Consider the following 15,000-nt stretch of genomic DNA (forward strand, 5'->3'; position numbering starts at 1 on the left):
TCAAGCAGGTTTACATGTTTATGGAGATTTACGATAGTGGTCAAACTTAAGTAACTTTTGTGGTGACTTCTTTTGTGAATTACATTTGAATTATATTTTCAAAAAGTGTCATTATCATGAAATACGAGAAAGAGTTGTGGTATTTCTGTGGGTAATCCGTATCGTTGCATGGCTTCTATTGTCCCGATGCCTCACTGGATCTTGAATGCATCACTTCCTTGCACAGTTGAGTGGACTTGACTCGACGTGGTCGTGGATGTGGTCAAATTAATGGGCACCACGTTTAGGACGTCATAAAGCGTCTTACAGTAAATCTCATCTCGTTCATTTTGTTTATGAATAGTGGTATGTCAGTCAAGCAGGACCAGCTGAATACTTGGTGTCAAATCTGTTCGGTTTTTCACTCATTTCGACTCCGTAAGGGGATCGATTTGGATGAAACTCAAGCGGTGAGATGCTTGTGACACACCGGTTTGAACGACACCTCCACCGTATTCGTAGTGTCATTGTTGTGTCCCAGATACTTTTAGCGGGGTTGGACATATTTTGGCGATGAATGCATTAGACCGTGCCTGTGATTTTGGTCAAATTTGGTCTGATTTTTGCAAATTTCTGCCCCGTATGTGGATCGATTTGGATTAAACTTAAACCTCGAGATGTTTGTGACATACCGGCTCAAACAAGACGTAAACCGTGTTCTCAACCGTGGTCTAAACCGTGCTTCTGCCTTTGTTCTCTTTCAAATTGTTTTCGATTAAAACATTTGAACAATATCAATAGGTTATAGGAAATAATATACTTTTTTTAATGTTCTTTTTTTTTTGCTTTACTGTTAGTACTATGTTTTTGTTTAATGTAAATTTAAAAAAAATAAATACATTTTTTAAAGCTTTTCATTCTTAGGTTTATTACATATTACCATTTCCTTTTTTCTATTTTTATTCTCATTATTTGTTACTACTGACTATTTTTTGTGAGCTATATCTATCCATCTATCTATCTATCTATCCATCTATCTATCTATCCATCTATCTATCTATCTATCCATCTATCTATCTATCTATCCATCTATCTATCTATCTATCCATCTATCCATCTATCTATGACAAATTTTAGATTAGCGGAGACCCAGGACTCCCATTTTCTCGAACATATTTTGAGATGCAATATTTTGACGCAGGCACTCCATCACTAGGCCACTAGGGGGCGGGTTCCAACAATGCGATCAGTTTTTTTCGGATTCAGTAAAAAGGCAGCTTTAAAAAAAGAAGATAAGGGAAGGAAAAAGCAAACAAACAACAACTACTAGATCACAGGCAAAGAGAAACGGGGCCACCGTGTGTGTGAGTGTGTGTGTGTGTGTGTGTGTGTGTGTGTGCGTGTGTGTGTGTGTGTGTGTCTGTGTACGTTTGACCGACTCCACGCAGGCATGTGAACGGAACAACAGTGCAGTCCCAGGAAGAGTAAAGAGAATGACGCCCTGCAGCCAAACGCCAAGAAAGAAAGTGTTATTAAGGGGAAGGTTGTGGGGCCGCGCTGCTGTGAAAAAAAGCTCTACTTTTGCTGTTTGTTCGCTGCCCCCGTTCAGAGCGCCACCGTTTTAGCATGTTTTTTGGCTCACGTGGCTGAGTGCTTTGCAAGTTACCAAAATATAAAAATATAGTTTGATTCAGCCCACAGGGAAAACGTAGCTACCTCTAAAATGTATTAAGCAATACAAAAAAAACCCCACTATTGTGTTTGGGTGAGTGTTTGTGTGTGTGTGTGTGTGTGTGTGTGTGTGTGCGGACCTGTCTTCTCTTCCCTCTTCCTGTTTGCGAGGAAACAAAGAGACAGCTCCTCGCTCGACGGCGGATGGGTATGTTTCAGCCGCGTTACCATTTTGAAGTTCACGTCGGAGCTTTTATCGCTGGGGATTGAAAACTGGTGCGTGACAACTTGGTAGCAGGTCAAGGTCAACACCCGCTGCATAATTTGTCCACCAAACCCCAGTGTCGGGAACGCTTGAAGAAAATATACGTATCTCATGTCTAATGTATAGAGCTGTTGCTGTCTTGCTCAAGGGCACCTTGACAATCGAAAAAGCCGAGACTTTCCTCCCAAAACGATGAACCCCTTATGTCCGTGGTTCAATTATTTCAAACAACACCATCAAATTCCAAGTGTCTTGGGTGGGTAAGGTTGCCAAGAACCTCCATTTTCCGCAGCCCGGACCGTTGACCGTTTCCCATGCCAAATTGTTGTTACGGCGACCGGAAACCAGTTACGGAAAGAGTAACGGCCCCCGCAGACAGACCTGCCGGGCTGGGACGTTCCGCACGAGTAAATGAAACCTTCGACTCCGCCAGGCTACGCACAACGTTTCGATCCATACGGGGATCATCATTGGGATAAACGGGGACAAGTTTCGAAACTGGCAACCGATATGGTCAGTCAGCCACGCTTTACCCTTGGCGACGAAACAACAATGGCCTCGGGTTATTAATTAACTCATTTTGGTGAAAACAAGGCTGACAGACTCCCTGGAAGGGAGTCCTGTCTCGAGGTGTTTTTCTCGGTACTTTCAGGGTTCACTTGGGACCTTTTCTTTTTTTTTTTTGCTTGTCAGTCTGACATTTGACTGTGGTCCTAGAAAGCCTTTTGAGAATGAAGGCTTCGAATGGACTGAACTTGACATCCATGCACATACGATACATTGAGGGGACTGAGTAGAGGACTGGATACGGGAAATGGTCAAATTCTACGCGATGAGCCTTTCCCTCATAAACCTGAGCCCTTCTTTGGTTCCTTCCAATAGATGACATTGTACAATAGATGACATTGTACAATAGATGACATTGTACAATATTAAGAAAAGAGCTCTGGCAGGACGGAATCACAGGCCGGTTGATTGACTCCAGAAACTTGAGAGTCGGGGGAATTCACCATTCCACTATCTGGCGACGACGCTGACGTTTTTTTGTTTCGAGTCCAATGCGTTCTCCGTCCTAAGTGTGCCATTTTCACTGGGCTGCCTTCCCCTGCCTCTAACCTGAATTCTTATCCCTTCAGACCATCAGCCGGTTACAATACACACAAGAACCAAGAACCAAAGGGATGCAATCAGGTTTTTCGCAAACAAAGCGGGAAACAGGGAAAAAAGGAAACTCCCGATAGAAATAAATGGACGAAAGGGTAATTTCCACTTCCATGAGGATGATGATGCAAGTGGGGGAAGCAGCTAAGTGATACTGACAGGAGCATTGGGAAACACGCTGGAGCTATTTTTCCCCCCCTTTGGCTTGCATTCCTTAAATATCTGCATCCACACACAGGTCATGAATGTGGAAAAGTACAGTAGATAGGGGGTGAAAGGGGGGCGTGTACCTGGGGAACAATCCCCCTCTGTCCCCTCTCTGTCTTCCCTTCTTTCACTGGGAAGTAAACTTGGGAGAGTGAAAACAGGAAGTCGGGGCTACCGTGCGACTCAAACACGCCACCCCTATTTTTAGGCACACAACACACACACACACACACACACACACACACACACACACACACACGTTTCCTTTGGTCCCTGGAGAGGATGGGCCAAAGGCACCCCCTTACTCTGGGAAACAGGGTCAAGATAAGGTGCCGTCCTGATACCATCGCTCAAGTCAACCACACTCCATAGTAGCAGACTGAAGCGCGGCCGAAAAGTACTGACAAAGGTTCATTTTGATATGAAACCGGACCGAACTGTATGAAACTCTGTTTATCTGTTAATCTGTCGCTCAGCGACTTCCCAGCTAAAGCGTGATGATTATATGGCACCTCCAGACATCCTGATTAATACGATCAGATGTGGTGTTCATCATTGTCTTTAAAGGACAAAATCGGTAAAAGTGGAGCGCTAAAGATACCTTAAGATGCCTCTATACCGCTCTATCTCTGGGGAGGGTATTTACTAGGTACATGTACTGAGTTATAAGCAATTAAGTAGTATTTTGAAGATGTTTTGCACTTTGGACCACTAGCACCTGCTCCGTGCTGTTGGTGATGGTGAATTATCTTGGCCTCATGCACCGAATTGTAATAAAATTGACTCTAAGCACCAACGACAGTAGCTTGACACCACATGCTCAACCATGCTGCGCCATGAACTGTATTGATTGTTCAGATACATTAAATGACAGTGGCTCAAGAATCTTTTGAGGAATACTTCCAGAAATGAGCGTGCTGTGCAAAGAAACACACCGCTATCTCGACTTGATGCAGTTTGGCTGGCAGTGAGAGCAGCTGAGGCACGGTCGCTGATGCTTTCAACCACAAGCCGACCGCAGATCTGGCTTCTTCATTGTTGCAACACCCCCCTGTCTCAGAGAAGCTTTGGTTTGAGACAGCATGCATACACAGTGATACAAGTGACTCCGCTTGTTTTGTTTTGTTTTGTTTTTTACAACCAGGAGTGCAGAATTGGCAGATGATTCAATATTGACAGTTAAAAATGGCTTTAAAGCCCCAAACTCAAGCCATTGAGCATATTTGCCATCACCCTATTGAAATCTGCACTGTGTGACCCTGCTAAAAAAAAAAGGGCAATTGGGGAGGCCAGTTACACATTAGTACATTAACATTTGTTAAGCAGAATTAATACATAATTGCTCGTATTAATAGAGACAAAAAGGCAATGTGAGCATAGCCCGTCCTTTACACCCGGCAGACCTTGTGATAGCAGAGAAAGCAGCCCCTGCCACAACCGAAAACCACACAAAAAAACAGAAACACACTGTTGTGAAATAGCAGTGTGCCATTCAGCCATGTCCCCAGGAGACCATGTAGAAGAGGAGACATGAGCTTTCATAAAAGGAGTGTAGCTGACGGAACGGGACATACAGTATTTCACATACGAGAGGCGGGGTTGTTAATTCATCACTGAACCGGGCTGTGCCCGGGCGCCTTGTGTTAAGCGGCAACCACTCGGCCAAAGTGATCTTGAGCAAATTGCTCGAGGAGGTGGGGGTGGGGGGGGGGCTGGATCTGGAATCATATCAAAAACGACGGAGGGACGATGAGGGGAAAAAAAAAAACTGTGAAAAAGGGTAGACAAACAGATGGACAAAGGGGGATAGAGAGGGGTATTCATGCGGGTGTTCTCTGCTGTCGTACAGTTTACCTTCATCTCATCAGCAATCCGTTGGAGTAAGTGTGAGAGGGGGACCACAGGGAGGGGTATCGACCACGGGGAGGGGTATCGACCACAAGGAGGGGTATTGACGGAGCGCAGCGGGACATCCCGCTCAATCTATCGAGCTTCGGCTGAGATCCGAAACGAGTTGTGGCATGACTCAGCATAACCGGGTAAGACCACGACGCTCAACTCGTCTCAGCGTTCTGTGTCGTCGTCGGCCGCGCTGGAATCCGCCGCCGCTTTTCTCGGGCGACGCAATGGAGATGCGGATATCTGCCTTTGGAAAGAAAGGGAGATATACAAATATCGGCGAGGACTGAGAGGGAGAGTGACAGGGCTGAACCTCAAAGTCTGCTGAGTCACATTGCCGTGGTCGCCAACTGCCAGGAGGAAGTTTCCATGTTCAAGACTGGCGCACACCAAACAGCTCTCTCCCTCTCCCTCTGTTCCCTTCGCCGTCACTTATCACGTCACTTACTTTCACTTGCACTGTCTGTACACCAAAATTCGCGGCTATACCCGGGTTTTTTTTTTTCAACGCGGGTAAACCCGCTAAAAAACAGGCGATCGACGCCTTTCCAGCCAGCAGACGAGTTGGCCTTTCTTTGTTTTTTTTCCAGGCGGTAAAGAGGCGAAAATGAGTCATCCAGGTGTCGTGTTTCCACCGCTGCCGATCGGAGCTGGAGCCGATAAAAAGCTGGGACTCTTGCGGAGTCATTTGTCCCGGGGATGAAACTCGGGTGTAACCTTTCCCACTAATGCCAAACGGCAGATGTTAGCAGTAGTCGCCGGGTTTTTCGTGCAGCGGAAAATGGGGGTATTCAAGTCTTTAAGCCGCCGCCACACCGATTCCGTCGCAATAAGGTGACCCCGTAGAGGAGCTCTGCGAGGTGGTTATCCGCACTCCCCGCGTGCAGCGTCGGGAGGACGACCGCGTTCAAAACACCAAGCCGCAGCCCTCTGGCGCGTAAAGGCGCCATGGGAACCCACGGTTCAACGTCGCCCTTCCGCCGACGGGCTTCCCCAGCTCTCCGCCGGGCCCGGTCACGGCAGTTCATGGTCGCAATATCACCTACACTGGCACGCTTGTTGTGAGGCCCCCCTCCCAAAAAAAAAATGGAAGGCTGGAAAATGATCCGGGCTGCTTGAGGCGCATGTGCTGGGCGAGCAGCTCTCAATGAAATGAACAGGCAGCCATTGTAGCCGAGTGAATCCAAAAACCCAGCTCTCTCGAAACATCCCCCACAGCACGGCACAGCCCGCGGTGCACCGGCGGCAGGTCACAAGTTGCGCCATGGCATCGACTAAACCCACTGAGGGCTTCACACAATTTCACACAGTTTGTCGGTTCTTGAGCCAAAATGCTGCATCCTCGCGTTAATCATGGTTTACCACCACTTCCCGACAGCGGGAAGCGTTTCGGACACAGCAGAACGTTTAGGAAATTTGCACGTTCAGGGAACGCCTCCTCTATTACATAACTGCCGCTCACCCGTTTCACTTCACATTTTCGCGGCGGGCCAACAGAGGACGAAGTGACAGGCGAGCGGTGTTCCGAACGGTCATGACGTTTGACGGCACAACAAGTACGCAGGCGTGCCAGGCCACGCCCCGTGCCGACCGCACGTCAACAGGCCGTTATTCAGCTTTGGGCAGGCGTTTGAAAACCAGGTCGATCGCTTTTTTCCAGAGGTGCCGTCTGTTCGAGCGAGTTCATGAACGCAGAGAAAAGGTTGATCGTGACCAGGGGGCGAAGCGGATCACAAAACTTGCGGTTCCGATCGCCCCGCGGTTTTGAGTCACGGATCGCATCGTTTTTTTCGGATCAGCAAAAAATAAATAAAGAAAAAACGGGAGATATCATTTTGCTTTCCATTTATTCTGTAAAACACTTAAAGCAACAATGTCCAATGTTTAAAAAAAATCTTAAAATATATAAAATATTCAATACTCAACTGTTAAATTAAAGTGCAATATGAGGCACGCATGATACCTTCTTCCTTTAAACATGGTAGTGAATGAAAAAATATGATTAGATCCGTCCTGAGTAACTGAATTGAATTCCAATAAGAAACCAGTATCATGTTCAATTTCTCACTTTTACAGTATAACCAGCTAAATTTCACAAAAATCGGTTCAGAATTAAAGAAGTTACAGGCGATCCCTCGAGAAGTCTGCGTCTCTCTACACACATTGTATTTGCAGCAACACGGCGCGACGTGCCGTCAAGCAGTCATTGTGCTTCAGAGTAAAAACACAACACACACCCCTCTCTCGTCTGTCTTCGTTTGACTGCAACTCTGCATCCAGATTTATGGAATTAGCACTTTAAAAAGGAACAGCGGCAGGAAAAACTGTATTTCACGTTGAAAGGTGACTCAGGAGCATGAGTGGCATGCTGTATTAATGTCCAAAAACTGGGGGAAAATATGTATGTATGCAATAATAATATGGATTGGTGGAGGTATTGACAAACATACCATTACATCTAATGCAGATAACTTCCATGAGAAGTATTTAACAAATATAATCTCTACACTTTCAACCAGAGGAGGCTTTTTGGCTGCAGTTACTATAATTTAGCGCTTCCATCGCAGGGGCATGGGAAAACATCGTACCTGCATCTGAGCCTGACAGAAGCACTCGCCGCCTGCCATCCATGACCGCCTAAATAGAGGCTGTCCAAGGTGAAACGAGTCAACGATAATAGACGGCGTGAAGCACCGGGTCGTCTTGTTATTTAACCCGGCGCAACAGAAAACAAGGCAATAATGTTAATGTGACTCATTTCAAAACACTCCTGCCACTCCACCGGCGAGTTGTTCACCTTTTCTTCCCCCAGTCAAGTCATGACACATTAATTGGGAACATGATCGTTTAACAACATGCTTCTACCGCTGAGTTTTAATAAACATAGATCATCAACGTCATTTGCAGGAATAAAATTCTGATGCTTAATAATATTTCCCGGGGGGGGTCTCGGAGGTGCGAGGGGGGAGGTCCGACTGACGGAGACAGCCAAGCTTGACGGCCAAAGCTCTTTCCAAGTCACCTTCTTTGTACCACTTACCACAGCCTCGGAGATATGAGCGGACAGCTTATTTTGACACTCGTTCGCTTGTCAAATTTATCAACACCCACCACAAAACACACACACGCACACACGCCCCGTCTTCCCTCGCTCCGTCCTTCAATCCTCTTCCCGCCCTCCCTCTTCATGATGACAAGTCCTAACAAGACTTAGACTGCCTACGCTTCCTCGAAGAATGAAGCACGTGAAAGTGACTAATTCCCCATCATTTCAGAAATCTGCTCTCCCTTTAACGTGAAATCCTCACGCCCACTATCACATTTTCCCTATTTTTAAATTATTATTATTATTATTTTATTTTATTTATTATTATTTTTTTTTAATCTTATCCTGGAAAACCTGCCCAGCATGGACACCTTCACCATTGAGCTTGGGGACAAAGCGAAAAATGGCGGGCGCCATTTATCAATGGAAAAAGGACATGATGACAAATGATCCACTATTTATTACTATTACAATTATTATTATTATTTTCTATGGATTTAATCGAGATGAGACTACATTATTATTGGGTAAACCATGCTGAGGTTCCACTGGTCGTACAGCTAGTTAGTATAACCCCAGTGAGGGTAAGGCTTCTGTGTATTGCTAATGTTCTCCTACAAGCCCATACAAGGCCTTTTCAAACGTCAAAAAGTCACGTCACCCGAAATTAAATCCTGCCCAGCCGGCCGCACTGTTAGTCAACCAGAACACACCTACAGGTGCACACACACATAAACACACTAATTCCCGCAATATACCCACAACACTTATTCGGATATCTTAAAGGAACATCTCAATATGAAAATAAATGTAGGTTTCGTTGTATTTGTAAGTATTGAATCACATCTTAATTTTCTCCAAAATATATAGCCAGATAGAGCAAATATGAAATCATCTTCCATCTTGAGAATCTAAAATTGCATCATATTGTGGTTACAGCCTGAGTTTTCCCACACCCATTACAGGGCAACTATCTACCCACTGAACCTGAATATTTATTTAAATATATTATATTATAAATATTATTTAAATAAATATATTATTTAAATAATACTTATTAATTTATTATATATTTATTTTTATTTGTTAAAAAAAAAAAAGTGCAATCCCTGATGTGCAATTAGTCTAAATGTGTGCAATACTCTTTACTACTCTGATACCTATTTATGTTGTTTCTACTTAAGCATATATTTTTATATATTTTATATTGTTTATAGTGCTTACCTTGATTCTTACTTACTCTTAGTTAATACAACTCTATATTGATGCTCTCTATTATCTGCTGTCACTTTTTGCTGCTGAAACTGTGCAAATTTCCCTGTTGTGGGACTAATAAAGGTTTATCTTACCTTATCTCTTATCTTATTGATTTTAATAAGATATACCAACTGGGATGAGGAGTAATGGAAAGTTAAGGTGAAGGAGCTCAAACTGATTTTTTTTCTAATTGAAAATAGACATAATTGATATATAAAATAATCACGGTGTAATGTGATATAATGTATGAATATATCAATTTTATATATAAAATAATTATATATAAAATAATCAGCTTCTTTAACAGTGACAATAGCCTTATTATGTACAGTGTTCCTCACCCACAGTGCCAGTTTCCATGAATCCAATAATAGCCAACGCATCTGCCCAAAGACATGGAATGTGAAGAGATGAGAAAGAGGGGGGGGGGGGGGGGGTTAAGCACAAGCCAGGCCACATGAACAGAAGTCGGAGAAAAAAGAGAACAAAGAAAAAAGAAAAAGAACAGAGCTGATCACCAAGTGTGCACGAGACCGTGGAGTAAATAAACCCTGCGCCGAGAACACCCAGAACCAGGATCAGGACGTCCGTTTTGGGTCCAGCATCACACAGCATCTTGTATGAGACGTGGTGAGCTACATGTGTTTTTAGGATCCTAGACATTTGAGTTTTGAGCCACCGGGGAACTGACGGTACGATATTATTCCGATTCTGTGATACTCGATATATGGCAAGAAAAATACCCAACGATTCATCGCAACAATTGTGTAACTGGATAACAAAAAATACACTAGAGTTACTCAGTGAGGTCTTTTAGGTTGTTTTTTTTTATATTTTCTGTTAATATTTAAGTTAATATTTATTGTTTATCATTAGGTATTTTTTTATGCTTCATTATTTATGTTTTAGGTTTATTGTACAGTATATTGTCAACTTTTCTTATTTATGTTCTTTGTTATTTTCTTGTTTTATTTTTTTGTTAATAATTTACAAAAAAATATTGTGGCAGACAAGGAGCTGTGGTTAAGCCATGGTCTGCAGGTGACAGGGCTGGCTTCGCCCCGTAGCGGCTCAGCTGCACTGCGGTCTGCCCGATCAGCCACTTCAGCGCCGATTGGTCGGACCCGGCTGGGAGAGTTTTCTTACATGTTGTTCTGTCTTTCAGTGGGGATCGCGTGGTGCACGTCGCTGCAACGCCTGTGGACCAGACCGCGACCACGGAACCCAGAGATGAATTATTATTGGTATTTTATGTTCCCGTTTTTGGCCAGCGAGCCTTTTCGTTTGTCAAAGCACAATAAACTCACACCATATCGCCGCCCCACTGCCAGGAGGACTCTGTCTCCCTCCCTAAACCCGTACATGTGGGTAGAGATTCCCGCGAGTGGCGCAGTTGGCAGGATCCAGGAGGGGAAGGGCGCCGGAGGAAAGGCGCCTCGGAGCCGAGGCGGGCACACGGAGGTTACACTTGGGTGGAGGACTCGTCCCACCCCAGATAGATAAAACAGTCAGAGACCCAAGCCCAAGAAGGAGGTAAGGCAGTTCTTGGGGCTGGCAGGTTACTATAGAAGGTTTGTAGCCGACTTTTCGGCACTGACCAGCCCTTTGTCTGATTTAACCTGAAAGGGTGCGCCAGATCCGGTCCAGTGGACGGAGAAGAAGCCAGTAGGCGTCTGAGAGGGTAAGATCAGCTCTCTGTGGGAAACCAGTGCTGGGTACACCCAACCTCTCTCTCCCTTTCTGCTTTCAGAGCGATGCGTTGGACAGAGGGCCTGGGGCAGCAGGTGAAGGGCATCGACCGACCGGTGCTGTACATCAGCCGGAAGCTCTCAGAGCGGGAGTCCAAGCACAAGCACCGTGGAGAAGGAGCGGCCATCAAGTCGGCGCCCTCCGGTACTACCTCCTGGGGTGTCCTTTCACCCTCTGTTCGGACCACGTCGAACTGCATTAAGGATACCAACACACGGATCACCCGTTGGTAACTGGCTCTTAAGCCCTTGAAGTTGGTGATCTATAGGCCGGGGGGCGCAGATGGTGGTAGCCGACTTCCTCAACCCGCTCTGGGGCTGGGGGGCTATGGATCACCTTGAACCAGGCCTATGGATCACCTTGAACTTAAAAGGTGACAGGGTGGCTGCCCTTTGCCCTGTTGCGGCGCAGCTGTACCGGCTCTGCCCGATCAGCCTGTTTAGCGCCGATTGTTCGGACCGACCGGGAGAGTTTTTCTTACATCTTCTTTGGGGGTCATGCAGTGCGGGTCGAAGCAACGCCTGTGGACCGGACCGCGGCCGTTTTGGCCAGCGAGCCTTTTTGTTCGTCGACGCACAATAAGCTCACACCATGTCGGCGCCCCACTGCCAGAAGGACTCCGTCTCCCTCCCTAAACTCCCACAAATATTCTTTTAGGTTGTAGGGTTGTATACATTTCTTATCTTTAGGTTTATTGTATATTGTCAATTTCTTTACTGTTCAGTGTTTATTTTTCTAGTTTATTGTTTGGATTATTTTTTATTGTTTGTTGTTCTTATTACTTTATTATTATTGCCTATTTTGATGTGAGCTGCGCTGACACTACATTTTACCTCAGGGGATAAATAAAGCATCTATCTATCTATCCATCTATCTTGATCAATATGTGGCACCCGTGTATTGATAACGTATCATGAGGGGAGGTATTGCGATATATTGCTGTACAGTATGATTTGTTTTTGTTCCAGCCCCTACATTCCACCCTGCATTCACCACCACAGTCTATAAACGAGGCCTCCACTTCAAATGAAAAGAAACAGGAGGCTTTTCTCATGGTAATACAGTTCTATTACACCAGACCCGTCGGATGGAAATCAGACTCAATTCCCGAAACACAGCCTCAATATCAGGTCGGGAGTAGACTTTTAAATGCTTTACGTCGCGATCGCCGCTTCTGAAATAACATCAAAACTCGGAATGCGCAAATGGCAGAGAGGGTGTATCTCAGGAGGTGGAAGGGAAGAAATGAGACCACAAATATCCATTCCGCTATTCCACCATTCATTTGATCCGTCGGTTCCGAGATCTTAACAGCGTCTAGACCGTTGTTTTTTTTTCTCATGCATTCCTTTTTCTTCTCCAGAAAGCCGGTCGCCCCTTTCTGACTCAACATCCTCTCACATCTCCTGCGAGTCTAACCTTAAAATCCATGAAAGGGCACAAGAATACGGAAACCCATATATTATTTGAGATCTCATTTTACTTCACGCTTTGACAGGTACTGTACTTATACTAATGATTACCAATGCATTCCGTTTGGCGGAGCATTGTACATGCAAGTGTATTGTTCTTTGGGACAATGAGACGGAGCAGACAAGAGAAGAAATCTGCTTCAATACGACCACTACCCATTTGAGGATGATGCAATTGAGTGTCATCAGCAAAGGACAGAATTTGGGGACTTGTACCCTTAAAGATTTCCTGTCTTTCGTTGGTTCTATTGGATTTTGTTGGATGGATAATGAGCAGAACAGCCATATGCCTCTTTTAAAGGGATATTACAGGGTTTTTTTCAGAAATAAACTTTTTTATCCATCTCACCCAGACCTCCTTCAGACGAGAAGGTCAATACCAATTTCCTCCCTGTGCGTCCAGTACAGAGAGAGCAACGAACTGCATTCTAACTGTGATAGCTCAATGCATGGCTGCAGAGGGGATCAACTAGTCCGGCTTCCGCGGAATTAGGGAGATACACCTTCCAGCGACTGAAAAGCTTGATGAGCTATTGAAACAAAACGACCGACACCAAACACATTCATCTGAAGGAGACTTTTAACCATGAAAAATCTGAAAAGCGAGATGCTTTTATTTAATATCTGACACATGGTGTGATATTGCTCTCATCCTCAGATTTTGGCATTAGGTTACCATTGGTTGCCTAATTCCCAAAACACAGTACATGAGACCCCTCTCGCCCGCCACGGCCCCCCACTCCCCTGTTATTGCTCTTTCTAATGGCCACATCAATAATACACTCCAACATCTGTCTGCTTTAGCTGCTGCAGATAAAGGAGACAAGCTGCTTCTGCATTCTGCATGTGCAGTACCCACGTACCTATGCCTGTGTGTGTGTGTGTGTGTGTGTGTGTGTGTGTGTGTGTGTGTGTGTGTGTGTGTGTGTGTGTGTGTGTGTGTGTGTGTGTGTGTGTGTGTGTGTGTGTGTGTGTGCGTGTGCGTGTGTGCATGGATCACGCATGTGGTCACACTCGCTCTCCTCTCTTTTGTAGCACTGATCTGGGTCAGTGGTTTCTCTGGCACAATGCAAAACAAAGGCAGCAGCAAGATCTAGAGTGTGTGTGTGTGTGTGTGTGTGTGTGTACGTGGGTGCCTATAAAGGTGTTCAGTTCTTAACTTGCACCCATTTACTTGTGTCACAGCAACAGATGACAGGACCATAATGCAGATATGACAATATGGAAAAATTGTGTATTCAATTGTTGAATAGCTAAATAAATGAAAAACCTTGGCAGCTTTTTTTCAGGACTCAAAAGAACAAAAAGGAGTAAATACGCAATAGTAAAGCAAAACTAACTGCGTTTGGAGAAATGACCCAAATCTAAAATCCGAATGAAATTTTGCTGTTTGGAAGGTGTATTTTTGCACCTAGAAGTCAAGCTGCACGTGCACATGGATGCCGCCACAGCTTGCAGGTGCATGCTGGGAGCACGGCAACATGCACGCAATCACATTTCATCAACAAAGATGGGTGGTATTCCAGTTTTTTCCAGTAACTTTATCGTTTTGTACATTCAGGAACGGCAACAGAGTGGTGCGGTATTGAATAGAAGAGAATAGGAAAAAACATAATGGTACTGTATCGAATAGAACCGATTAAATATAGATTAGTAAAGAATCAAATAGAACAGAATGGAATGCAGCATAGAATAAAATGGAAAAGAGTAGAATAGAATAGTATGCGATTGCACAGAACATGATAGAATAGAATAGTATAGAATGGAACAGAATACAAAACAAAATAATATAGCGGAATAAAACAGAACAGAAAAGAACACAATAGCATAGCGCAGAACAACATAACAGAATAGAACATAACAGAATAGAACATAATAGAATGATGCATTGCAGAAGTGTGGTTGTCTTCTGGGTGGCTTCCCTGTTATCTTTTGGAGTGGGGAAAGTCAAGGTCTCTTACCCAGTCTTCGAAGTGTCTGCTCCCATTGTGCAGAATGTCCTCGAACTGGATGATGCAGTTGGCCACGAAGTCGTCGTAGCCGATGGGCGCGTCGTGGAACACGGACAGCTCGATCCTGCGCCCGTCGCGCACCTCCGCAGTGAACTCGTACTGCCACGCCGGGCTGTTGGTCTTCTGCTTGGTGCTCGTCTGGCCCACGCGCGAGTCGTCCACGTTCAGCGCCGTGTAGGTGTCCAGGAGGAAGGTCTGCTGGCTCTTGGGGCCCACGGCGTGCCGCAGGGACCAGGCGGTGGGCTTGAGGTCCAAGGCCTCGCAGATCTTGATCTTCAGCAG

At 45.1% G+C, this 15,000-nt stretch overlaps 1 protein-coding gene across 1 annotated transcript in view; it reads right to left on the reverse strand.

Annotated features, from left to right (window-relative positions):
* LOC307241876 (protein kinase C epsilon type-like) overlaps positions 1 to 15,000 on the reverse strand; it is a gene marked incomplete at its 3' end in the record, with an annotated part of 60,505 nt that overhangs the window by 45,486 nt on the left and 19 nt on the right. Inside the window, exon 1 of the mRNA XM_080016127.1 lies at positions 14,668 to 15,000. This exon is cut by the window's right edge and continues 19 nt beyond it. Coding sequence (XP_079872253.1) covers positions 14,668 to 15,000 — 333 coding nt within the window. The remainder of the gene's footprint in view (positions 1 to 14,667) is intronic.

The sequence above is a fragment of the Zeus faber genome (assembly GCF_960531495.2).
Source record: "Zeus faber genome assembly, chromosome: 16".
Lineage (NCBI taxonomy): Eukaryota > Metazoa > Chordata > Actinopteri > Zeiformes > Zeidae > Zeus > Zeus faber.